The sequence below is a fragment of the Perca fluviatilis genome, chromosome 3 (genome assembly GCF_010015445.1).
Source record: "Perca fluviatilis chromosome 3, GENO_Pfluv_1.0, whole genome shotgun sequence".
Taxonomy (NCBI): Eukaryota; Metazoa; Chordata; class Actinopteri; order Perciformes; family Percidae; genus Perca; species Perca fluviatilis.
The window spans coordinates 19,099,914-19,126,735 of NC_053114.1; the positions used below are offsets into that span (position 1 = coordinate 19,099,914).

Genomic DNA, 26,822 nt, shown 5'->3' on the forward strand with positions numbered 1-26,822 from the left:
AATGTGACAACTAGTTGTTATAATGAAGAAATGTTTGTATGCAAAAAAATCTTGAGTTCAAAATTGACCTTTGACCCTTGTTTGGCAGTTACTGTACTCTGCCTTTGTATCATGTGCCAAAAACAAGGAGTCATGCAAAGGCAAAAGGCAGTAACTGACATATAATCAATATTTGCTTGCTGTTCACCATACTTACATCCATTATAAGAACAACTAACCAAGGTCTAGTCATCATGGTATTTGTTTTAAATTATATAGAAGACATTTGGTTGTTCCTATTTACTGCTATAATGATCAGGATAGTGTGGCAACACTAACACAGTTGAACAGCAGTGTTTCCTCTAGGATTTTTTTTAGCAGTGGGGGCAGATCTGTCGCGCACTCGCCCTAGCAAATGTTTTACGTATTAAACAGAACTGACACTTCGCTGCAACACAAACAAATATATTTATTCACCTCTATTTACACACAATGAGGCATATTTTGATTTCGTTTTGATTGAACTGTATTTTTGAGGAACTGTAGGTCTACAAAATTAATTTTACAAGAACTTCTTCATAGGGAAACCAAAACCCAAAGTAGGCTATATATAATATGAAACCATTCATAATGAAACTAATTGCATATTTGCCTCAGTGGCAAAGTTGGCAGCCTTGCTGGATGCATTTGATTTTTCTTGGCTTTTGGAAAAATAACTCCAAGGCTGGGTTACACTAGAACGGCCAGGACGGTCATTTTGAACCGTTTTGAAATTTATGTGTAATAACTTTGCTTAATAAAAAAATACAATCCTGCTGGTACCTGACTTTTCCTAAAAGAGTCTGTATTTTCATTTCAAATAGTTTTTATATACTGTACATTACACAAAAGGCAAAGAAAATACAATCACTTTGACCTATTTTGGCCATACACTGTCATATTGACCGCTCGGATTTTCATGGTTTTGTTTTTAATCTTTTGCGTGGTTGAAGATGCATCTTGGTTGCTTAGTAATAATCATAGCCTCTGTCAGAGAAACGTAACTAGCGGTCTCGAGTAACAAGTGTGGGCAATGCATCACCGATGGGCCGAAGGCAAAGCTAGAGTCGGTAACGTAGGCTACGGCGTGGATGGTTCTGAATCAGAAGAAAAGCACCGGGCGATCGCTCTGTGAAAGGCGCAGTAGGCCTACACGTAGACGGTAGCTGTCTACGTGTTCATATAACTTTATACATGCTACAACTGGCTGTAATCATTGCACACAGCTGAGAGCGGAGTTTATGGAGGAAAAAAAGGGCAGCGGCGCACGGTCCGAGCTGCGCTGCGCACCGCAGCAGACACCAAATCGGAGGCAGTGCCTGCCAGGTTAGGTTAGGTTATAAATGTTCAAATAGCATACTTTTAATTGTTATTTGGCTGTGAATTATGTTGAATGAATTTCCCCCAATATGTTTCATTAATGTATGAAATAATCACGGTTTAGGCCTATGCCATGATATGATATCAAGGGCGTTGTATTGAATCAACAGCCACATGCAATTTAGCTAGCAGGTGAAGGTGAAACTAAAATGTGCGAGAACTATAGACTAATACAGGCTTACATGAACTGACAATATAAGTTATACGACTTACAGTTCTCAAGAATGTACACATGCCATCTCATCCGGGTCCTCCGGACAGCCTGTCTCTTTTTTCTTTCTCCCTTTTCTCCGAGTGGCGCGCGTGCCCACTCGCGTTGTGAAGCGCGTGTCTGCGCTATTCTCCGTCGATGCGTTCTTTATAATCACTGCTGATAGACGCCTTTTTGTATATATATTTCTGATACCGTGGCGGGAGAAATTTAACCGTGGCGGTCCGCCACTTGCCAATCAACATAGAGGAAACACTGAACAGTATGACAGATAAGTTACTTTGCAGTACAGTATACAGTATGAATACAAGAAATATTTTCTCAATAAAGATAATTTAATTATAATTGAATACAAAGGTATATTTATTGTTTAACAATAAATATATAATGTTTAACACTTTTGCAAGGCACTGTATCTGTGTCATATTCTCATTAGGGGCTGAGTCCCCTAAAGGTCTGATCCTAGAACCGCCCCTGGTTAAGGGTTAAGGGCCACCAAACTGCTCAAGATGCACAGTCAACAAACTCGGATTACTACTTTTTAATTCTGAGATAACATTTAGGTTAGCATACTTTGTACGGACGTTAGCAATAACTATCTTAGTGCTTTTATGGATTTGTGTAAGATTTGACATGAACACCTGCAAGAAGGAAATATGTCTCAAACACGTATGGATTGTTGTGGATACAGCAGATGACGTGCTTTGCTATGGATTATACAGTATCTTCCATGGATTATATCGGATTGCATGGAAAGGTAGGATGCCTGTTCTGTCAAGAGGAGTGGGCCAAAATTCCAGCAAACTATTGTAGAAAGCTTGTGGAAGGATACCCAAAACGTTTGGCCCAAGTGAAACAGTTTCGGGGCAATTCTACCAAATACTAAGGAAGTGTATGTATACTTCTGACTTTGATGAAAGTGATAAAAAAAATACATAAAAATTCTCCCTCGCTCGATTCTGACATTTAACAAATGCAAAAAATATGTTAATATGTATTGATCTAAAACAGAAATAGTTTACTCTGATTTAATGTATGACAGTAAAGAAATAAATGTTTTTGTGTTTTTTTATGAAGTGTATGTAAATATCTGGTTTCAACTGTAAACTATTGAGTAGTGTGAAGTAACTTCAATTGTTCAAACTGTAAATATTAAAAGTGTTTTACTGTTTTTTTTTCAATTGCTAAACGATTGCTAAACGAGTGGGCACAACTGGAGTCACATGTGCAAAACTCAAACTACAGTCTGCATTACCAACAGTCACCTGAACTAAACAGTTCACATCTCCTGCAAAACTCATTCAAAGCAACACAACTCTTCACACACGTCTCAAAACAGGCTCAGTGCAGCCAAACGCTATGCACAAGCCTCACTGAGATAACACACACTGTCACTCAGAACACACTGAGGGTAAAAACACTGGAATCAAACACTAATACAGAAATCACAAACTTTCTCATCTTTACAGTTTGAACAATTTGAGTGACTTGACACTACTCAATAGTTTATTTAAGGAAAATATATAGCTTTTATAATATACCAATTTTTACGTAACATAAACAAGAAGGAATGAAAATCAGCAGTTTTCTTCAATATAGTATTTTGTCTCTGGTAATTTATGGAATTACTGGGGAAAAAAGATATCAGATATCTTACCTGGACATGTTGGTATCTTTGCTCTTTTACCTGTTTCTCTCAAACAGTACAGTGTATAATTGTTTCATTCTTATTTGATGTCTGTATACAAAAAAAAAAGCTTTCTGAGCTTTCTCTGTATAAATACCGTGTATGTTCACTAACTAGTCTAAAACAAGACACCTGCTTAGGCTTTCAGCTAAAATTGCAATCAGCAGTGTTTGATAGACACCAGACTGAAATCTATTCTGTTTTGAATGTGTGGTTAACAGTTATGACAGCAGTGTGTTAGCATTTGAAAAAAGTGCTGTAATTCTACAGTGCTGTGCACGTTGTGGTTAATGTGATGGGCTAAGTGTGTAGAGTTTTGAAAACTGTGTTCAAGCAATGAAAAACGAACTAGAGTTTGGTCCACATGAACTGCTGCTGTGCAGACTGTAGTTAGAGCTTTGCACATGTGACTCCAGTTGTGCCCACTTTCATTTAGTAATCACAAAAAAAAAAACTGTAACTTCTGTATTGGTGTTTGGCGCTAGTGTTTTTACTCTCAGTGTGTTCTGAGTGACGGTGTGTGTTATCTCAGTGAGGACTGTTCATAGTGTTTGGCTGCACTGAGCCTGTTTTGAGACGTGTGAAGAGTTGTGTTGCTTTGAATGAGTTTTGTAGGAAATTTGAACTGTTTAGTTCAGGTGACTGTTGGTAATGCAGACTGTAGTTTGAGTTTTGCACATGTGGCTTCAGTTGTGCCCAGTGTCGTTTAGCAATCGAACAAAAAAACAATCTGTAATGTAAGTAATCAACTGGGGAAGTTTCATGGTGATATCTGTTAGTTAAAATATATTTCCCTATTCAGCTGTAGTGTCTCCCCTTAACATTGGCTGCAATGGGAAATTCGCGTCACCGATTTCAGTATTTTTCAATACTTTCCACCACTTGGATTTCTTAGGACTCCTGTCACCCCCGCCCCTGTCACCCCCCCCCCCCGCCCCTCTCCCCTCCTCAATAGCTACAGACACAGAAATGGCACATACTAAGGAACGCTGGTTGTGAGACTGGCTCTAGTGGCTGTAATTCTGCACCAAGGCTGAATTTCGGGAAAGAGACTTCAGATACAGTATTAGGGGACCACTAAGGTCTATATAAAAGCATCCAAAGAGCACCATGTCATGGGACCTTTAACATTGCGGTAGCACTGCGTGACACTCTTTAGTTTCACTTTTTATGACTGAGGAAATCTTCAACTCTGCAGAACTGCATGTGGAGACTGTTTGGCCAGAGGTTATCATGAAGGTGAAAGTACTTCTGCTCCCTCTGTTTTGCCTTCTGACATTATTAACAGGTAAGAAAATGCTCTTAGTGGTTTTAATAGATAGATAGATAGATAGATAGATAGATAGATAGATAGATAGATTATTGATGCATTATGTGTACATCATTTTATTGTTATAGCTGGTAAAGGTGAGGCTAATTTATTTACTTTAAATACTGTTAAATTTCCTCCCGTGATTAATGAAGTCTATATAATAATGGATCATATAAGCAAGTACATACATAAGTAAGTACATACTTCAGTAAGTAGAGTGAGTAGGCTACTTGAGTAAATGTAGCCTACTTGACACAACTTGAGCAAAACCCCTGAAAGTTAATATGGGTAATTTTCATAGTGGTCCCGACACAATAAATTATAATAACGGCACAGACTGTTTCTGTGCTACATTGTGACATGCATATGTGATTATCCTGTATATTAAACATGCCAATACTACAAACACTTTTGTATTTTAAATACATTGGCACATCACTTGGTATTTTGAACTGCTGACTTCCACTAACGTGACTCATTTTCCATATCACTAAAATCACAAGACTTTAGAAAATTAGGATGTGGTTACCCCCACTTTGCTTTCACAACGGTCACATCCACCAAGCTCATGCAGTTTCACAGATGACCCAGTATGAGGTACGCTATTACCAGAGGAAGTCTTATCGAAATGTCACTTAAGTGTCAACTTTCTTTGAATAACAAATCTACATCCCCTATTGAAGAAATTTGCTTATTTGTCGACAGCAGTACATTGTTCATTAACAGACATTTGGATTGTGAGATTAGAACCATTTAATCCCAGGAAAAAAAAATGTTTGTCCTACTTCCAGTCACAGGCATCTTAAAAATTCTCTCATTAGATTCAAATATATGGCACATGGTTTTTGTTTTAAACAGGAGAAGAGAAATCCAGCTAGTCAGTGTACTCGGTGGGAGTTGTAGTGAAATTGATAGTAACTATGGGGCTATAACAACAGCCTCATAACCAATGAATGACTCCTGTAAAAATTGACAAAGTGCAAACACAGAGATTCACTCAAAGCAACTTTGATCATATCATTAACCTTTCTAACTTCATATGGGTCAGGGGTCAACACCCAGAATGTCAACTAAAGCATTATAACTAATTAATAACACAGACAACTATTTAGTGAACTCTTTACACATTTATATAAAGAGAGGTTACAACCAAGAGTCTAACTCACTGGTTATAAGGACCAGTGCAATAGACAAATCAGTTTGTATACAAGCCTCACTTTAACAGTGGGCAGGACGCCAGAGTTCCACTGGTAGTGGTTTTAATCAGCCACTTGTCAGTTTATGTTCTAGTTTTACAAACTAAAATCAACTGACATTTGTGACACTCATTTGCAGGTGCAGAATGTGCAGCACCCAAAGAGATATATGTCAAGGAAGGTGAGATGGTGGCGCTGTACTGCCCCAGTTGCAGAGGGTATGATCATGGTGATGCCAAACTGATCTGGACCAGTTACACCACCCAGGACATGGATCTGACCAACAACGTGTCATCAGCTGAGCAGAGGCAGTTGGGCATAGTGGTTCATGGGAGGAGCCTTGTGATTCTTAGTGCTTCTGTAAACTATCAGGGGAATTACTCATGCTCTCAGGGGTAAAGTCCAGTCAGTCCTACAATGATCCTGACCTGTTTTATATCCTAATATCCTAAAATTATGTTTCCCTAGCATATTATACAAAACGCATTGACACTGTGTAGGCTTTCATATTTCAGTATGACGGTACAGGAGTATATTTCTTTTTGGAATTAGTATCTTTGTAAATTTTTATTCAGTGAGTCATAGATAGATAGATCAGATAGGCTCCTAAAATCCTATGGTATTGCTATTTGATGCTTTGGAGATACATTTGTAAATGTACAGTTAATACATAAGTTATTGTTTTGTCTCCACCTAGCTGCAATGCTTTATGAGTTTACAGTACCGGGCGGATCCTTAAAGCCGTCTCTACTTTCACATTCATTGTAATGATTCAAATGTAAAGTGAAACCTTCATATTAATCTTTTCTTTGATGACATGGCAGGAGTGCCAGCACCTGGTTCAGGCTGACAGTTCTCACACCACAGTCCAGAGAGTATGAAAAGATGACCCAGTACCCTACAACATGTTACACACAAGAGACCTGCACATTGCATTGCCCTGATGTAAACAGACCTGCTCCAAACATCCCGAATATAACCAGCAACGGCATTATATGGCACAAGGTATGTAAACACAGCAGATATATCATATGATATTTTATCTCCAGAAATGTGGTCAGGACTTCTGACTGCATGTTGTAACCCATCAGATTTAAACATTTAAAGCATACCACAGTTTGGGGGGAGTTTGGAGTTTTGTTCTATTTGAGGCTGATTTTCATTAATGTAATTCATTTTCTATCTTGTAGGAGGGCGAGTCATTGCCAAAAGACAGTTACTTCTCAAGTGTGGAAGAGAGTGATCATGGGGTCTACACCTGTACCAGATCTTACCTGTGTTATGGTCAAATATATAACATGACCTTTACAGTGGTGCTTGATGTCCAACCAAAGGGTAGGAAATCAGCACTGTTTACAATATGTTTATCTTTATATGCTAGAATAGAGATAAAAGTGTTTTCTCCTTTTTTTGCACAGAAAAACCTGTGAAAGATGCCGCAATCACAGAACCACAGAATAATCATGTATTTCATGTAGATTTGGGTGAGCTTCAATCTTGTAGCGTGAATGCACACATTTGGATATACAAGTATAAGCATTTATTATCTTTCTAATCTACTACTTTTAAATGTTGTGTAAACTCTGCTTTTTCTAGGCTCACCAAAGGTGATTGATTGTAAAGCTGTTATGTATTTAAAGTTTGATAAGGTATTCTGGTTAATTGGGAAATCATTCGTTGAAACGGACAACAGCTTACCAGTTTTCTACAATTTCACAAGGTAAACATTTCACACAGATGTACCAGCTTTCACAAATAGGTTTGGGAGTGCAAATGTTATCGCGTAGTCACATATCTGCACACACACACACACACACACACACACACACACACACACACACACACACACACACACACACACACACACACACATCAGAGTTAACCTTTTTTCCTTTTCTTTTCTTTTCAGGGAAAATAATGACGGAGAATTAAAGATGACAGCATCTCTCGTCTTTAAAAAAGTGTCAGAGGAGGATCTATCAAAAAATTACACCTGTAAACTGCAATCTGCATCTGAACTCTCAGGCTTTGTCACCATCAACTTGGCCCAAAAACGTTAGTAAGATGGATGGATAGCTCTAACATGTGTTCAAAACCTTGCCTTTAAACTTAAACCTGTTCAATCAAGTTGTTCTTTTTGATTGGGGCTGCAACTAGCAATTATTATTTTTGGAATAATAAATGATTTGTTTAGTTAAAAAAAAAAAATAATTCAGAAAGCTTGTGAGAGTCAGCTTTAATCATATTCAAGTGACTGTCGCCTTTTAGTCTACTACCAATCAATGAGTGTTTAAATTACTATATGAATTAATTTATTCTCTCTGTTATTTCCCTACAGCTCGCCCTTCTTACCTTTCCCTGGCTCTTGGCGTTGTCGGTATTGTGCTGGTGATGGTTTTGACAGTAGTTATCTATGTGAGGTTCAAAATTAACATCACTCTTTTCCTAAGAGACACTATTGGCTGCCATAGCAGCACCTCAGGTAGTCATGTTTTTGTTTAATTTAAACCACCAACTTTCATATATGTTTGAGAGGCACATACGGTATAGCCTATGTGCTTTCTTTGGACTTCACACAATGTGACAGCAGTGACAAAACTGTGTTTGTTGTTGTTGTTTGCTTAGATGGAAAGAGCTATGATGCCTTTTTGGTCTGTTACAAGAGCAACACAGACGCAGGACTACATGAAGATGACAGAAAAGAGCTGGAGAATGTTTTGGAAGAGAGGTTTGGTTACAGTCTCTGTCTTTATGATCGTGACGTCTTACCGGGGAAAGGTACGTATTAAAGGTTAGACTCTGAAGAAAATCTACCTACGAATCTTAATGAAGCTAATGTCTGAACTCTGATTGGTTGCAGCGGTAGCAGAGGCAGTGTTGGACTGTATAGAGCAGAGTCGCACGGTGGTTTTGGTTCCCACCTCTCCGGATCCTGGTCCAGGATCTGGCCTGCTGAGTGCCATCCATGAAGCCCTTGTGGAGCGACAGACTCGCTTGGTTTTCATCAAAACTGAGACAACAGATGTGTTGAGATCAGGTTCGTTACCAGAGGCCTTACAGCTTCTTGGCGAGGCTGGCAACTGTGTCACCTGGAAGGGCATTAGCTCCATGCCGCCCTCCTCCTCCTTCTGGAAGCAGCTACGTTATTACCTACCTTCCCCGCAGCGTGCTCCAAAAGTAAGGCTTTTACCTCAGACAATCCAGGATGTTATGTCATTGTAAAATGTTTAGCCAAGTCAGTATTTGTTTTCAATTTACACAGAACACCAGATTTTTTTTCAGTGCACATAGAAAATAGAGAGCTAGGTGACCGTGAGGAGATATTCGCTGTATTGGATTAACATCACTTACTATACCTTTTAATATTGATTGATTAATTGATGGATTGATATTTTGGTAACACTTTACAATAAGGTACACAAAAAATAGGTAGTCAATGATTAGTTACTGTTTTTCAGAATGGTAATTACTGTTTTTTGAATGAGTAACAAATGGTTAGTTACAGTAACTACCATTCTGAAAAACAGTAACTAATCATTCGTTACTCATTCAAAAAACAGTAACTACCATTCTGAAAAACAGTAACTAATCATTTGTAACTACCATTCTGAAAAACAGTAACTAATCATTAATTACCTATTTTTTTTGTGTACCTTATTGTAAAGTGTTACCGATAATTTTATTTACGTGTCCACACGGAATTACATGACACAATTACAACAGTAATTCATTCCACAGCTTCCTTTTAATAAATGTATACTACAAATGCAGTATATGAAAAATACATTTCAGGAAAACAAATGTATTTACTGACATGCTAAAGACGGTCATAATTCATTTTTAAAATTTTAACCCATTCAGAACCCAATTATGTTTCAAACACAAAAAACAATCTTTTGTTGGATTTCTACTCTAAATGTACTCATAAATCATAAGAAATAAAAAAAAAAGTCTGTCAATTTCAATAGCCGCAGAATATGACCGAGAGAAACCACCGAAAAGCAAAAATGACAATAAATAGTCTTAGGAGACCTTTTTACAACAAAAAACATGATTTTTTTTTTATTTCATTTTTTTTGTATGAATGGTTTACTACTATCAATGAATAATGGGGTTAGGCCCTTTGGGCAAATGGTGCACGCTTAAAACACATTTTGTATTATTTTATCAAAATGATTGATAAAAAATCAAAGGGGTAAGTCCTGAGTTGAGTGATCTGCATACATACAGTAATCAACAGGATGCATTATAAGCTGACTGTAAGAAAATTGACATCCCCGACCATTCCAATGGATGCATTTCTTTAAAAGAATCCAGAGTAAAAGCTATAAATCTTTCATTTAATATTTTGACATAAATAAGTGATATAACATCTCATGTTGACACTACACACAGTTTAAACACAATTTATGTATCCTACTTTAACAATATTATTATTTAAGGACTTGCCATGCTTGCAGTCAGATGACAGTAATCATAGATCTAGACATCCTAGAAAGGTTATGTCCATTGGAATGGTCGGGGGATCTGATGGGTTAATATTTTTATTTATTATACAACTTGGTTGAATACTTGATTCTGATTGGTCAGTCACGGCATTCTGCTGCCTGCTGTTTCTTTCTATTTCACATTTTAAATCAATAAAATTGTTTTAAAATTAATATGTGTACTCATACCAAGCTCATACCGCTGATCAGCGGATCACAAAGGGAGAGAGAGGGTGGATGAAACAGAATCAGCAACATTATTGTGAATTGAACCCCTTCAGACTGATTCAAGACGTCCTGCATAACCCTGTCGGGATTCTTATTTGCAATAATGATCGACTTGTTCTACACTACCCCTTATCTATATTGTATTCTTGAATTGCCCTCAATAAGTTTTCTTTTTAGTATGAAAGCTGACACAAGGAACTTATCCTGTCAGCTGCAAAGACATACTGTAATTATAAATGAAATGGAAAAATGCTTCTTGTTATTACGTTAGTAGCCTATACATGATCACATTAGCTATAGCACATTAGCTATAGCTATGTTGAGGTGTTGCTTTTTATAGTGGCTGATTAATTAAAATCCCTGTTTTAGATTTTAATGGTGTAACTGGATTTCCCTACTTTATTATTACACATTTTCCTGCCATGCACTGTGTGATTTTATGTAAGTGTTCTTTGGGAAACATTTACATACATTTGTTTTACTGTAGTACATACAGTAAAAGAGGACCTATTTGGGCTGATTTTGTGTGTAAAAGGAACAATAAAGATGAACACAAAGAAAGTAAGAAAACTTCCTGCACGAGGGAGAGGAGGACGAGTACCAGGACAATTCTTTCTCTGTCCACTTTTTTTCATAAACCGTACATTCTATAAAGCTACTCTGAGATGGGTCATTCATCTTTTCTTCAGCATTTCTGCAGCAAAAGAAACAAAATGCATACATTTACTAAACCCAACAAAACAAAAATGTAGAGAGGCTTCAAGAGAAACTGCAGTGTAAAACACAATCTATGATCAATATGATCATTATTGTCTTATGTATAAGGGCATACCTGACACATATAAAATAATGCAGTTTCTGTAATTCCATCTGATGTTAGTGTTTTGTATGACATTGTGTTATGATTGACTAAATGTTCCTGATGGAAGATAACATGTATATTTGATTTTGAGACATGTTTGCATTGTTTTGGTAGACATAGTGTATTGTTTTAGTGAATTGTTGTATTTTGAAAATTAGTGTTGGAGTTTAGTTTTCAATGTGTGATTTTGGGCATGAAATTAACTGTTTTGCCAATTGTGTGTTGTAGATGTGTTGATGTCTTAAGAATTTAGGAAAGTTGTTCAAAAATTGTCACAGCGATCGTAAAAAACTGTAATATTGTACTGTCACTGTCATGCTGCTCTTCATCCTTATCCATTTCCTCTATCACTGCATGTACTGTACCATAAAATGACTTACTGTGATGCCCTGGGGCAAAAATATGTATGAAGTGTACTTAAATAAATAATATTTTTGCCTATGTTAGTCAACATTTGTTTTATATTAAAACCCGATCTGCAGATGAGGATTTGTTGTGTGTGTGTGTGTGTGCGCTGTGCTGTGTATGTGTGTATGTACGTGTATGTTGTATTTCCTGGAATGATTTGTATATGCGACCAGAAGACGTTTTGCTAAATAAATTTGTGGTGTCCCCACAAATGTGGGATGGGCCAAATGTTTGGCATGACAGAAATAAAATTAAACTAAACTATATATATATATATATATATAGATATAGATATATAAGTGTGAAGTTGAAGTGACCGTAAAAACATAAATAAGACAAAATCAATTTAATAATGAACAATTAAATACAAATACACACAAGACCATAAAAATTATGAAAAATTAAGACAATAGATTTAAAAGCCATAAATAAACAGATAAAAAGACAACAAGACAAAGCAAGAATAAAAACATGACAATGAAATAGATTTAAAAGTTAAAAAGAGATAAAAGCTAAACTAAAAATCTGATAAAATGTTCTTGGTCTTGGTTTCAGACTATAAAAAACAACAACAGGTTCTAGCCAGCGACCATATATGTACTGGCTGGAAGATTGTATCACCTGTAGCTAGCTAGCTACACTAATGTTAGTTCCATAGAAATAAGAGTAGAAAAAAATGTTTTTGTGCAATTGAGAACGTTTTTTTCTAAACTGCACGTGGAAATATGTGAATGGAAACCTGGATACTGTAGCAATCATCAGTTTCTATCTAGGAGCAAGGCAACGGACATACTGGTTAAAAAAGCTTCTCCGTGCTTTACTCAACCGCTCATTTGTCTCAAAACCTCCCCACAATAGCCATAGGAACATCTTTGGTAGACATGCACAAAAACAATATTGCTGGGAAAGTAACAAATGCAACAGAAGAATATCCTAACTATACTGTACAATAATGAAACAGACAATCTCACAGGCAGAGTACAAGAATCACAGACAGGCAGAGCAAAGGGACAAGATGGCAGCAAGATTTAGTGCCTAAATGAATGTTGACAGTGCTGACTACTTGTTAGCACTTATTTAAGTTAAGTTTAAAAGAGGCATAAGTGTTAATATTTCTTATTTGACTTGTGAAATAGTTCCACCCACGAGCAGCCCTAACTGAAAAAGCTGTTTGACTGAATGCACTTTTCCTAAATGGGACAATAATGACTAGATAAAGTAAATAATAATAATAATAACAATAAAAATGATTATATACAAATGGAAATTACAGCATAAGAGCATTTGGAGACACTATTTATAAGGTAGAGTGACAGTGGTGTTAATAGCAGCAGAGTCAGCAAGTCTCTGTCAGTGCACACCAGACTAATATATGATATGATTAAGCAATTGTACTTAGTATTTGACTTTATTATTATAGAGATAATATAAATACAATATAGAAAATTATGCAAAAATCTAATATTGTGTAATATGGTAAATTATGATATAGTATGAGATATGAGATTAGTCAAGATAAAAGGTATTAATCTAGTATAACATAATATATAGGCTATAGTATAGTACAGCAGCATGTAGTAGAACATAATATATACTGTAGTACAGTATAGTACAGCAAGTCCAAACAGTCCAAACTAACTAAGTAGAGCTTAGTAAAATCTTACTTCAGTGGCAAATGGTGACAGCAGATACAGCAGAAATAGAGACAGTGGAAATGAGATATAGGCCAGATGTATGCTGGGATTAGAAACCAGGCCAGTGAAAATTCAGGTTGGTCCCAGAAAATATAGGTTTTAACCACTTACCACAGCTTAAAGCAGGGAGCAGATGCACTGTGCTTTCAGCTGCTAAATGTACTCTTTGAAAACTGTGTTTGTGTCATATTTAGTATTTTCACCTGAAGCTTATTATATCAAAAAGCGTGCCTTGTGTTCTTTAAGGAACTAGCCTACCTTTTTGTGTCTCCTATTTTCAGTGCAATCTATTAGTTTAGCAATAACGTGCTAGCCATGTTTTATTTTTAAATGCGTAAAATCATGGTTAGTGTTTCCTTTCACAATACAGTAAAATATGAGATAATACTAAGAGCTAACACTTCTGTAGTTCACATAGGAAGTGGCTAACAACTATCTCAATTTGCAGTCAAATCATGTTCAGCCCAAACAAACAGGAAACCATACGATACCACCTACTACATCTATTTTCCTGTGAAAATGTTGCCGCCCAAGAGGAAAAAACACCAATGACGATGATAAAATACCAAGAATTGTAGAGATGGTTACAGGAGAACGCATTAGAAAAAAATGAGAAGAAGACTGATTTCATCAGCATCATGACTGAAGTGAACAAGCAATGTTTGTCTCTTTACATTCTGTGTTCTTTTATTTTTCCTATTTTCATGGAGGGATGCTGTGGAAAACAAAATAAACAAACAGGTATTTAATTTAAAAAATACATACATACACACAAAAAAAAGCTTTGTAATGTGTGTTTAAAAGGATTCTATGTAATGTAATTATTAATGGCGCCCCAGACCTTTTCATGTCTGAATGTATAAATAAAATGAAACCAAAATATGACTCTCTCTAGTTGGGAACCAGCGGGGAACTTTTCCCCAGCACTACAGAGCTGTAGAGGGGGAAGACTTTATGATACCGTGTGAAACTGTGAACCAGCACATGGTGTCATGTTCCATGACAGGAGAAGGAAATGAAGGCCTATCCTTTGTCTGTGGGAGAGTCTTCCGAGCTGAAGCAAAACATTCTGGAAAGTACACATGCAGGTGATAATCATGTTTGTATTTACAAATGCATCTGCTTAAACTTTTTAAAATGAATGCACCTGAGATTAATGTCTTAAAAACAAGTTGTGTAATAACACAGTATAATTATGTTTTTCTTTGTGATATTGCATTGGAGAAAACAATGTAGAATTTGATGACGTGGAATGGTACCACTTTACAATAAATGTATTCATTAAGGGATTTTGAATGATAGATTCACATTTTTTTCAAGTCTGTCTTAAAACAACAGTCGCATGTGCATATTTGCATTGAAACAATAATGGCAATAATTGTTTCTCATGTCTTAGCTATGAAGTTCCAACACAAAAAACTCCTAATCTTTATGTTTCTACTTATTAAAGCGTAACTCTCGCCAAAATGCAACATAGGGTCTTTTTGTGAATGTACCAGAGTCAAACTTTCGTTTAAAAGCTTAATTAGGACGGAAGCCCCACTTTTAAGATTTACCGTATTTTCGTTTTCGGTCAAATGGCCTTTTGAATGGGAGTGCTAGGGGCACTACAATGGTAGCATCAAAATCGCTATTTTGAGAACACTAAGAAGGCTCAACACAACATGAAACTTTGCTCGAAGTATCACCAGGGGCTCTACACATGAACTCCAGCACTGAGAACATTGTTTGTGTACACAAAGATTACTAAAACTTACTTTAGCTGTTTCCGGTTGCTACCATCTCGCCAGTCAAAAAGTGTCGATCTCCGAATGTGAATGAACGGACTCCATAGGAGGAAATGTCATTCTTATATGAGGCTCCTTTTTCAACTACAAGGTCAATATTGTTTTTCACTAACAACTAAACAATGAATTATCCGTGCATTTATATGGAACTAAGCTTTAGGAGCTTTCATCTTTACTCTCCTCCATGTTACGTTACATTCGGAGATCGACACTTTTTGACTGGCAAGATGGCGGCGAGCGGAAAAACCAACAGCTACAGTGAGTTGTTCAAAACCTTTCTTTTTAGTAAACTCTGTGTACACAAACAATGTTCTCAGTGCTGGAGTTCATGTGTAGAGCCCCTGGTGATACTTCGAGCAAAGTTTCATGTTGTGTCGAGCCTTCTTAGTGTTTTAAAAATAGCGATTTTGATGCTACCATTGTAGTGCCCCTAGCACTCCCATTCATAAGGCTATTTGACCGAAAACGAAAATACGGTAAATCTTAAAAGGAGGAGAAAGTGTTTGGCCGGTTTTTGAATCTACATGGACATGGGCAGCAGCAGTTGGCAATACACAAATCACAGATTGAGGTTTACAATAAGACTTATTTAACAAGCTAATAATAATAAATAAATACATGTAAATTGTTATTTGTAAAGCCTTAACAAATTATTAACATACATTACTTAAAGATATACTTAATATCAAATAACGATTTGTTTTATTTTAACAACTTTAAAAACTTTTTGTGCTATACTAAATATAATATTTATTTTCTTTTAAGTTTAGATCGCATGTGATTGGACTTCTATTAAGTGTTTAGGTCTTTGCTGTCCAGTGGCAGCAATATGTTTTTCCATCTGCAGGTGGTGAATAGAAGTCTGGGATGCTTACAGTCTAACAAGAGCCATAAGTCAGTATTGCTGACCGTGGCTCAAGGTGGGGAGATCTCCTGCCCAGGTAGCAACTGTAGTAACAACCCAGAGATCATTTGGTACAAGGTGAAGTACACACATGAAAAGGATTATCAATCTCACAATGTAAATCACAACAAAAACCCACAAGTGTGCTTTCTTACAGAATAACAAAAATGTGTCCCTACGCTCCTGTCAGACGCCTGGGCGATTACATTTCTGTGAAGTCAGAAAAGAGGATACTGATGTATATTTCTGTGATAGACAAATAATTGAGCAAGGAGTCAATTGGACCTTCAGGAGGGCTGTTCACGTCACAGTCATCGGTAAGTGCTCTGTTGTGTGTGTGTGTGTGTGTGTGTGTGTGTGTGTGTGTGTGTGTGTGTGTGTGTGTGTGTGTGTGTGTGTGTGTGTGTCTGTGTGTGTGTCTGTGTGTCTGTGTGTCAGGTTAAAGAGATATTAGAGGTTAAAGAGATATTTTGCTGATTCAAATCCAGCTTTGTGTCATCTTTGCGAGGGCAGTGTGTGCAGATTAACAGTTTGGCTTTCCTCTGTGGTAACACAGATAAGCTCACGATAAGCTTAAACCAGTTTTTGTAATGCTATATATGGCTTTTAGCTGTGTAAGTATCTAATGTTATGTTAGCAAAAGAAACTTTAATAAATTGTGCAAATATAACTTTTTATTTATCTACAATGAAGTTCACTACACTTCCAAACGAGACCACGCCCATATAGGAGACCAGAAATGTGTGCCATTTCATACCATTGGTGCATCTTGTAATCTAGAGAATCTTTGCTAAGATTTTGAACATAGTAAACATTATACCCACTGAGTATCAGTGAGCTAGCATTGCCAATGTGATTATGTTATCATGACATTAGCATTTAGCTCGAATCTTTTCTGTTGTAACAGAGCTGCTAGCATGGCTGTTTAGGGTGAAAGGCAATACACCTCTTCACTCCTTCTATTATATGTTTATCATGTATTTATTACACAGAAAATGCACAGGAAAAAGGAAATACAACAATGTGTTTTGTATTTTAGGGGAGAACCGGGACGAATGAAACAGTTTTTAATTAAACGTCATTTACAAAGATATCGTAAAACACTGAAAGCTAATATTTTGTCACCAGCAACCTACATCTGTCCTCTGTCAAATACAGTTGCATTTTCAGCTCTAAATAAAACCGTTGGGGAGTTATTTAAGCAGTAGTCGGACGTGCGTTTTGTTTCATTCGTCCCTCCTGGCCTGGACGAATGAAACAGGCATGTGGGACGAAAGAAACATCCAGTTTAAGCTATGTACACTTCCCACAACTTCAGTATTTAGCAACATATCATGAATGGTACTTCGGATAGGTGTTATTTCAGATAGATTGCTGCAGGGCTACACGTCTTGGTGAATGTCTCTTAACAACTCATTGCCGTCATCGTGAAGCGCATATCTCACGGTTATGGAAATACCAATGCACTATGCCATTTATATAGCTAAAATAATACAGGTTTCCAATTATATAGGTTTAGGTATAATGTTTCTATGGTACAAAATGTTATTTCACTCTGTTCTGATGTGGGTAAGGCCACCGCACATCCAAATAAGTTCCCTTAACAACCCACAGCCCGTCAGTCTCCATAGGATAACATGGCAAAACTCGACCCCCTACCTGATAGCCCCAAATATATTTACACCTTTCTAAAACCACTTTTCCATGTCTCTCCTGCATAAAATATAGTATAAACATAGTTATTTGTGCAATTACTTAGAATACATGGGGTTTACTGCCTGGTCGGGACGAATGAAACAGCTGTTTCATTCGTCCCAACAGCAACAGTTGACATTTAAACCTATTTTGCTCCTAAACTAAAAAACTCTGACATTCCACACTGTAGGACATTTTAAAAAGCTAATTCATCTGTCGTATGACCATGACAACGGTACATGAAACAATAAATACAACCTGTCATTAAAAAAGAAAATTACCGCATCAAACATTTTATTTACCGCACTCAAATTGGGTTCGCGGGTCTAACTTTGTAGCAGCATGACGTCATGACGCCAACTTTCCTGGGTCTGGTAGATCTTGTGTGCTGTACGTGCTGATAAATTTGACATTTGCAACGTGTATGGTTTTCAGGATAACTGCAATGTTTCATTCGTCCTCCGTTTCAATCGTCCCGGTTGTACCCTACTTTATTTCTGTTTGATTTGTTTTCATTTAAGCATTATAAATCTTCCATATGCAACTTGCCAAGCCATTTTGTAGAGCCTCTAATCATGTAGTGTTTTTTCAAACATGTGGGTGCCATGCGTCAAAAAGACAGTATACAGAATGTGTGGCTCCATTCTGACCTGGTTTTTAAAATTAAATGTGTGATCGGAACACGTGTACATATCTACAGGTGAAAACACACTCAGGACGCATTGAGGAAACACTGAGATCCGCTCACTAAAACCACATTCAGAGGTGGTCTAGGCCACACGTGTCCACATTTTAATAGCAGTGAGAACGGGAATATGTCCTTGGCTACATTAAGGGCCACCTACTCAACTGTAACAGAAACCACTGATAGAGAATTGTGTGTTTTGGATGTAAATATATAGTAAATCATACTGTCAGTTATGGGTCTGCTTTTACAATTATTTTAAGTATATATTATTATATTATTTATAATACACAGCGTGGTTTTTATTGATCATTTTATGGGGGGACAAGATCCTGATTCCCCCACGCCTATGCTCAGGACAGATGTTCAAACCAGGTCAGAACAGGCCCTATGTTTCTCAGACACAGTAAACTTGACATATTATAAGAACTGTGTGACTTTATTTCCCATGCCCAAACAGCTAAATTAGATGAACCTCCCAGCATTATTTATCCCTATGGCAACATAAAAGAGGAAGTGGAGCTTGGTAAGTATGTCCAAATTATATAATCCCACAGCTATCAGAGTTAATAACTAATTTAGATGGTTGTCACTCAAAGGTCAACACTGTTATCAAACATCTGAATGGTTGATTATAATGGGCATGTTTTTGTTCTAGGTCGGTCTCACACTCTGATGTGTAAGGCACGTTTTTTTTTTGAGATAGACCGTTTGCCCGAGGTGAGGTGGTACAGGAACTACGGTGGCAAGATGGAGAATATGACTCTACTACCCATGGAATCGTGAGTCCCTGCAGTCCCTTTGTCAATTGTTGCTTTTGCCAGGAAGTAACAGTCTTTTTATGTGCAGCACCAGTGTTTGAGGTTGTAACATTTGAGGATTTAAACATGATTGTTCAGCTCGGCTTGCATGATAAGTGTTCATTAGGATGCAAGGGAGCTGAAATCCTTTCCCTGATTCAGCAAGGACATGGGCCTATTTGTGCTCGAGGTTATACAAAGAGCCGTCATAGAAGAGGTGACTCCACAACTCTTGAACCAGTATCACACGTATACCTGCATCGCCAATAATACTCATGGAAACACCAATGCCACCATCAAGCTCATCGAGAAAATGAAAGGTACTGTTGTTTCACCTTCATGCGTTAGTTGTATTCAAAGTATACTTTGTCACAACATCGTTACGTTGCAGCTCAAATAATTGTCAATGCTCAATTTGAAAATGCTCCATCTGAGACAGTCTGTATTACAATGTAATCAATCCAGTGGTGACACTATAGCCATTTTCAAAACACCCATGTCCACATAGTTATATCCACTAACTGATACTTTGGTGTGTTTCAAACATTGGGTTACTTAATGTAATCTTTGATAACAGAGTGAGGTGTTTCATTATGGGAATTTCCTCGGCGTGACCAACTATGCCGAGGCGATTCCCATAGTGAAACACAACAAAGTTAGAAAAATAACTTACTGTTTGCTAACATATTACTGTAACGTCATATGGTCAAATGTCAATTTTGTGTCTACAGCTTGTTTCTGCTGCCCCCAAGTCCATTATTGATGATTTGCATTTCATAATACGATCTAATGTGTACATTTTTCACTGGGTTTCAGTAAAATGGCCGTCACTGGTTGGGTATCCCGTTGTGTCTTTGCTGCTGGTAGCTGGGCTGGGAATGGTTTTGCATGTGAAATGGCTGGAAATACAGCTTATCTACAGATCCCACTTCCAATGTGGAAAATATGATGGAGGTCAGAATACAGACACACACACACACACACACACACACACACACACACACACACACACACACACACACACACACACACACACACACACAATCCCACACACAATGTAGAGTAGAAACCCAAAGGCAGACTTAAAATGCGTTGGCATCCATGCTCTGACACCTGGCCCGCAGAGAGCTGCTCAGCTGCTCTTCTTCATAGGATGTGGGTTAACCTTTAGATAAAGCTCTAGCTCTACCACAACCTATTCAACCCTACAAAGCATTACATTAATAAAGTAACTGAAATATCATAATACTTTAAAATCTTAATATCTATGACATGGGTCTTCAACGTTTTTTAAGCCAAGGACCCCTTAACTGAAAGAGAGGACGGAGCAGTTGAAGTTGCATAATAAACTGGGCCTATAATACCTTTTTTGCATAGAATACGAAGCAATTAAAATAGCCTAATAATTGTTGGCATGATTTAATAAATCATGTTAAATCATGTTTGAATGACAGGATTAGGATTTAGTGACTACCGTACCTAAAGGCCAGTAAGCAGTGGGGATTTATATTTGCTAATATTATGTTGGATTCATGTTAAGACTTGAAAAAACTTACAATAATTTGGACACCCTGTTGAAGATCCTGATCTATGATATTGCACTTACTGTAGACGAAAACCGACATGCCAATCTTATCACTTGATCAAAGTGTTACTACGGCTGCATATGAAATGGAAATAACTGAAAGAACCTAATGTTTACGTTTCAAAATTGTCTTTCACATCCACCTCCACCAATCAGATAAGAAAGAGTTTGATGTGCTTCTGTCGTATGTGTGGAGCCCTCCAACAGCTGAGGTTGAGGGCGTTTTGACCATTTCCACCCAGAAAGGACCTGACACAGATGAGGAAGGTAGGCCAACACATTTAATGTATGATATCTGGATTTTATTTTCATGCAACTACACTGGTAAAGTAAATTGACAAAATGCTTTCATTGGCAGCATGTTTGTCCAGCATGGACCCGCTGAACACTGAGGAGGGTACCTCAACCCAGAGACCACTAGAAGTGCTGCTACCCCATGTGTTAGAGGACCGGTGGGCATATCGCCTCTGTCTTCTGGAGAGGGACGTGCTTCCTGGAGGAGGTCAGAGGATCAACTGTATGTCTGCGTCTCTGTGTGTTGGCAGCAAATGTTCCTGATGGTTTCCATTTTGTATTGCAGCATATGCAAATGATGTGGTCCTTGCAATGCAGAGAAGCCGAATGCTTATCTGTCTCCTGTCAGCTGACTACCTCTCCAACAGCAATGCTGTGTTTGTACTGGAATCGGGAATCCAGGTAGGCCTACATTTCCCAGAGAGAAGATGTCTAATGCCGCGTTCACAGGGACGTAGCACAAAATTCTGGACCCTGTACACAGGCATTCTCTATAGGCCCCTCCCCGCAACCACGGCTATTCATTCCATAGACTGTGAGAAAAGATGTACAACGCGTCTCCACTTCCTCCCACTACACAAAAGTTAAGCCAAAGTATAGCGGATACTTGTAATGTACCGGATGTAATTTTGGAAATAGAGTCTGCGCAGTAGTGATCCCCCAGTGGAACTGCTGTATCAAAGTCCCATCCATACACCCACCTGACAAAACACGAGTCAATCACAGCTGTCAATCATGACGTTTCACCCAGGTTTTTTTAAACATAAAACCAAACTTATCACAATTAACCATTGAACAAACATCAGCGTGATAAGAACTACCTAAAATTACCAAAGCCATCTTTGGGAAAATGTATTTGAAGTGTACTTTCACTTTTTAGTGTGGCCCATGTCACATCAACCAACATGGAGGGGGTGAGATTTGACCTATACTGCAGCCAACCACCAGAGGGCAATCAAGATGTTTTGGCTTGACTCACAGTCTTTGCATCTACCCGATTCATTCCAGTATCTTTGTGCCCCCCCCCCATGCAATTCTCAAATAGCCACATTGGTTTCATTTTATCGATTTACTGACATCAACTGAAACCCATTGCTGCGTTGATGGTAGGACACGTGTCAAACTCAAGGTCCGCCTGTTACAGATTTAGATCCGGCCCGTATATCAATTTGGGTTCACAATAAATTTTGGCCCGCCTAGTTGTGCACCAAACCAAAAGCACAGGAAAGTGTCTCTGAGACTCAGAAATTCCCCCAGAAGCAGAGTTTTCATATTCAGGCTGTGAAACAGGTTGTTAAAAAAAAAAAAAAAAGCGTACAAAAATGTCAGAAAAAGCAACAAATTTACAAAAAGGTAACAAATGTCTGAGAAAGCCACAAAAAAGTCGCAACAAAAACAACAAAAATGAGGTAAAACGCTACCAAAATGTTTTTAAAAAGTGACATGCAATAACAAAAGCACGTCAATAAACATGTCTGGCCCTTGGTGTAATTTTCTTTTTCCAGTGTGGCCCTTAGTGAAAATGAGTTTGACAATGCTGTAGTAGGAAAATCTGTATAAAATGGGTTAAGTGGTTAACTACGGAAGAGGATTAGGGCCACTGGTGAAAAATGTATTTGAGTTCAGAATTCTAAGAATTAAGTCAAAACTCAAATACATTTTTCACCAGTGGCCCTAATCCTCTTCCGTAGTTAACCCGTGGTGACATTTTTAATCACTGTTTTTACAGTTCAAAACATAAATTAATTACTGATTTGTTGCTCGGTCCATTTTTAGGCTTTGCTGCAAAACTCTTCCCTCAAAGTCCTGCTAATATGGGTCAGCAGAACGTCAGCATCCCTCATCCAGCCGGACCCCCCGCTGCCCACAGTGGTCCAAAGGGCCTTGAAGGTGCTACCCAGTCTGGATTGGACCTCAGGCGAACCCGCCAGAGCCACCAACAACTTCTGGAGGTCTTTGAGGAAGGCCATGCCCGATCAGAGAGTGGCGCTGGTTTCACTCATGCAGGACCAATGATTAGACTGTTCGGTTTGCAAGCAAGGGCAACACATGAACAACAGCGTCAAGGTAATTTTCATATGATGGGGAAAGCGTGTCACCCTTTGTGCCATGCTCAGAGCACAACGGTGTGTACTCTGGTCTTTAATTTCCATCTGTACCAAAGATAAACTGTTTCGGTTAAACAGTGCAAAATAATTTACAGGATATAACAGTTAAAGGATTTGTTTTAGTCCATTGATAAAATATGTCTAAACAATGGATGCTTCGTAACAATTAAACCTAATTACCTTTTATATGCCTGTATGTACTATGTAATGTAATATATATATCAGCTTAAGTAAATCATGTATTGTCACAGCAGACATGTCTGCAATAAACATTTGACACAATATAGTTCATCCAAAAAATGTATTTGACTGAGTTGTTAGATAAAACAGGTCGCAGCAGTGGATGTTTATGTTATTCATTTGGGGAAGCACAACAGTCAGGTAACCTACAGAGGAATTCAGGGTTCATATTTTTGATGAAGGGAGTTTTCCAAGAAAGTGTCAGGCACAGAATAAGTCACTGAGGTTCCACATTATTTCTGATGTGAAAGTGGCGATGAAAAGAGTTTGTAAAAGTGTCTAATCATTGCTGACCAGCATTTTAACCCCCTGGAAATCATTCAAAATAAGTGTTACCAGCACCCCGGTGTTCATGTGACAGCTGTCTTCACACAGTTGTCAACTAAAAACACATTAGCAGTCCTTCCATCAGAACATCATTTTTGTAGGGTTTTTAAATTGCCAGATTCAATACAAAACCAGTAAGTAAACAAAACCAGAAATACTGACACAAAGCTTAAACTAACAAAACAAAAGACTGCCTATAAGGTGGCATAGCTGGTGAAAACAAAGGGTTGTACATTAATGTTGCGAAACTAAATGAAATGAAACAATCCATCTGTAGGTCTGGTTTATGCCACACATGCAAGATTACGTTAACACTCAAACACACACTCCCATTTGTGGATTTAAAAATAAAACATTATCACACTTCTATGTACATTTTTACACAAATATTTGACAAGCAAACACTGAGAGCTTGCTCAGCACCACAACCAACCAGCTTCAGTTGGGAACAAGCATGTCACAAAAGGGGCATGGGGGCTCTAAGATGCTAGATTTTCTAATTAACCAGCAGAAAGCAACTGTAGCAAATTTTAGTATAAACAATATTCTGGCTAATTATTTTTTTGTCCCATATCTCTATCACCCCACCTCTCATCACAAAAGGGTTGACACTGGTACCTCTTTTCTTAGTTAGCATCAGCCAGTAGTGGTTAGAAACGTAAACGTGAGCTCAGTCACATAATATCATAGAGGGCTTAAAGTATTCTTTACCGTATGTCCACAAAGCTGAGAAGTTGTCAAAACCGAGGCTACAGTAAGGAATCATTTGAGCCTTTATAGATATCTCTGACATGGTTTAAACTATACACACACGCTCCTCTTTTAGTGACACAAACTGTGGTAGTTGTAGTGGCAACTTCACAGTAGTCATTTACAATTTGTCTGCTTGGGCCTTCATCTTCCTCTCCCAAAGTTTTTGATGATCAGAGAAACCCTGCTTGCCCTTGTTGAAGGAATTGGGTCCTGCAGATGTCGGTGTCTCTCTGAAAAGAAAGCAGATTAGTCACTCACAAATAACTTATTGTGAAATGTGGCGTGTAATTAAAAAAAAGATTCAAAAGCTGAATGTTTTTAATGAAAGCCGAGGCTGAGGCAACGATTATGAAGTACATGTATGTGTGTACTCACCTGCCAATATTCTTCATCCTCATCTTTGCTTCTGGGGGCATCTCCTCAGGTTCACTCTGCATGGCAAGAGAAAGTTTAAGTAAGCTTTTGCACATTTGTTGTTTATGGATTTGAACAACCATGACATTACTGTGCGTGTGTGTGCACTTACATCATCTTCGTCAAAAACAGACGCCATCCCTGACTTTTTTGGAGGAGCTGATGGTACTGGCTCTTTGGGTTTCTAGAACAGATTGGTGATATAATATTTAGGGAAACTGAAAAGCATCACACTTCTTCACTCACTTCCTAACTGCAAAATAAAAGCGTATTTGCAGTTTTTCCCTTTACTTAATTTATTAATGAATTAATTCCCATTTAATTCAAACTCATTAATAACTACTTATTTTAACAACACTCACAATGGGGGCAACATTCAAGCAGTATGTGTTCAAGCCGTTATAATGCATTACTACACACTCACTGATGCTCCAAGTTTGATAGAAATGGGGTTCGACTTCTTCCCCATCGGACTGCTCATGCTAAAGCCAATCTTGGAGATTTTGCGGGGTGCTGGTGGGTCTGCGGAGGACTCATCCTCATCTTCAGGTGTGAGATGCTGGGATTTGCGTTTGACTGCGGTCCCTTCGCCCACAGTGCTACAAGAGACAGGCTTAGTTTTCACTCTGTCTCCCTCCTCCTGCGGCCCTGCTTGAGGCAAGACAACTCACCAAGGTGAACAACTGTTTCCTGGGAACTGGAGAATAATAAGCTATCACCTTTACCTGTGTGGCTAAGGTTTCAAGCCATTAACTAGCAAAATGTAACGTTAGCCTAACTTAGGTTCTTGCCATTTAACTTACGGTCTTAATAGTCCACATTGGAACTGTGTATGCAGAAACTACCTACAATATCAGGGTTAAGGTACACAGAGTGCTGTACAGGGTCTGAGGGCAAATAATAATAACGTTGTTAACCTGCGTCTATACTTGCACGCTAGCTAGGCTAACGCCAGGTTAGCAAGATAACGAAGAGACTGGCTGAAGGCAAATATTCAACATATTCTCTGACTAACGTAGCTAGCGGTTACTTTAGCCGTGAAGTTACAGCCATCCCAATTCCCATAGCTAAATAGTTTACGTTAATACAACGCAAACTATTTACGTTACTTCGCACTAGCTAACGTTAGCCAGTGATACGCAGCTAACATTAAGTTAGCTTAACGTTTGTGAAGTTTCCTCAGTCTAACATTAGCTGGGCGTAGTTTTCATGGATAGGTTGAACAATCGAGCTAACGCTAAATACTGCTTATTTTGTCGGCCACATTTTAGACGTTAAAACAGCACAAATATCACCTCCGTCGTCGTTGCCACCCCTTCTGTTATTCTCGTAATCCGCCATAACGTTTCCTGTGGAACCAGACAAGTCAAGCCGCTAGTCTTCTTCAGTCGCTACGCGCCAAACAAGCTCCGTACACACTATTTATGAGAGGAGAAGAAGAAAAGAGCCATCACAAAAAAAAAGCTAAAATGGGGACCCAAGAAGTGTGCCCTAGTCACCATATAAATCTGTTCAGTAGCCAATTTATTTTGTACAAACTAGCATTTTGAGTCGTATACAGTCTATGGTCGTATATACATATTGAGTTAACGCTAATTGCGTGACCAGAGACTGGTTAGAAGAACTAATCAATCTAGCATAAAGGATATCTGGCTGGAAGGACCATTATACAGTCTATGGGAAGGACCAGCGCTAATATTTATTTATTGCTTTATTTGGGTAGCGTTGGCAAAACATAATGCAGAGG

General features: G+C 38.0%; 3 protein-coding genes across 6 annotated transcripts; 2 read left to right on the top strand and 1 right to left on the bottom strand.

Moving 5' to 3' along the window:
* Positions 1–4,352: 4,352 nt before the first annotated feature.
* On the top strand, positions 4,353–9,150 carry LOC120555696 (interleukin-18 receptor 1-like). Its single transcript, XM_039794661.1, has 10 exons — positions 4,353–4,584; positions 5,944–6,199; positions 6,629–6,809; positions 6,995–7,139; positions 7,223–7,288; positions 7,401–7,524; positions 7,714–7,859; positions 8,143–8,286; positions 8,430–8,582; positions 8,665–9,150. The coding sequence occupies exons 1-10, from the start codon at positions 4,467–4,469 to the stop codon at positions 9,024–9,026; spliced, it is 1,695 nt and encodes a 564-aa protein (XP_039650595.1). The 5' UTR covers positions 4,353–4,466; the 3' UTR covers positions 9,027–9,150.
* Positions 9,151–14,052: 4,902 nt separating this feature from the next.
* LOC120555834 (interleukin-18 receptor accessory protein-like) lies at positions 14,053–23,627 on the top strand. Of its 4 annotated transcripts, none has more exons than XM_039794964.1 (12): positions 14,053–14,224; positions 14,379–14,571; positions 16,090–16,252; positions 16,332–16,491; positions 19,015–19,080; positions 19,213–19,336; positions 19,517–19,674; positions 20,171–20,308; positions 21,096–21,206; positions 21,298–21,441; positions 21,520–21,635; positions 23,010–23,627. In XM_039794964.1, the coding sequence occupies exons 1-12, from the start codon at positions 14,122–14,124 to the stop codon at positions 23,247–23,249; spliced, it is 1,716 nt and encodes a 571-aa protein (XP_039650898.1). In that variant the 5' UTR covers positions 14,053–14,121; the 3' UTR covers positions 23,250–23,627. The 4 variants fall into 4 exon arrangements, with proteins under 4 accessions (XP_039650898.1, XP_039650900.1, XP_039650899.1 ...); XM_039794966.1 differs by having other exon boundaries at positions 19,261–19,336; XM_039794965.1 differs by having other exon boundaries at positions 16,365–16,491.
* Positions 23,628–26,498, bottom strand: LOC120555836 (PEST proteolytic signal-containing nuclear protein-like). Its single transcript, XM_039794971.1, has 5 exons — positions 26,371–26,498; positions 25,500–25,723; positions 25,188–25,259; positions 25,037–25,092; positions 23,628–24,891 (listed from the first exon to the last, which is right to left on the bottom strand). Exons 1-5 carry the CDS (start codon positions 26,414–26,416, stop codon positions 24,780–24,782), a joined length of 510 nt encoding a protein of 169 aa, XP_039650905.1. The 5' UTR covers positions 26,417–26,498; the 3' UTR covers positions 23,628–24,779.
* Between the last annotated feature and the right edge of the window lie 324 nt (positions 26,499–26,822).

What these genes read in the sequence shown, in the direction of transcription:
- LOC120555834 (XM_039794964.1), top strand. Translation starts at nt 14,122, where the DNA reads ATGACTGAAGTGAACAAGCAATGTTTGTCTCTTTACATTCTGTGTTCT. An exon ending in AAAACAAAATAAACAAACAG is followed by an intron (nt 14,225 to 14,378) that starts GTATTTAATTTA and finishes GACTCTCTCTAG; the next exon opens with TTGGGAACCAGCGGGGAACT. An exon ending in TACTGGAATCGGGAATCCAG is followed by an intron (nt 21,636 to 23,009) that starts GTAGGCCTACAT and finishes GTCCATTTTTAG; the next exon opens with GCTTTGCTGCAAAACTCTTC.
- LOC120555696 (XM_039794661.1), top strand. Translation starts at nt 4,467, where the DNA reads ATGACTGAGGAAATCTTCAACTCTGCAGAACTGCATGTGGAGACTGTT. An exon ending in CCTTCTGACATTATTAACAG is followed by an intron (nt 4,585 to 5,943) that starts GTAAGAAAATGC and finishes ACTCATTTGCAG; the next exon opens with GTGCAGAATGTGCAGCACCC. An exon ending in TGACGTCTTACCGGGGAAAG is followed by an intron (nt 8,583 to 8,664) that starts GTACGTATTAAA and finishes GATTGGTTGCAG; the next exon opens with CGGTAGCAGAGGCAGTGTTG.
- LOC120555836 (XM_039794971.1), bottom strand. Translation starts at nt 26,416, where the DNA reads ATGGCGGATTACGAGAATAACAGAAGGGGTGGCAACGACGACGGAG. An exon ending in GGGTGGCAACGACGACGGAG is followed by an intron (nt 25,724 to 26,370) that starts GTGATATTTGTG and finishes TGCCTCAAGCAG; the next exon opens with GGCCGCAGGAGGAGGGAGAC. An exon ending in AGGATGAAGAATATTGGCAG is followed by an intron (nt 24,892 to 25,036) that starts GTGAGTACACAC and finishes CTTTCTTTTCAG; the next exon opens with AGAGACACCGACATCTGCAG.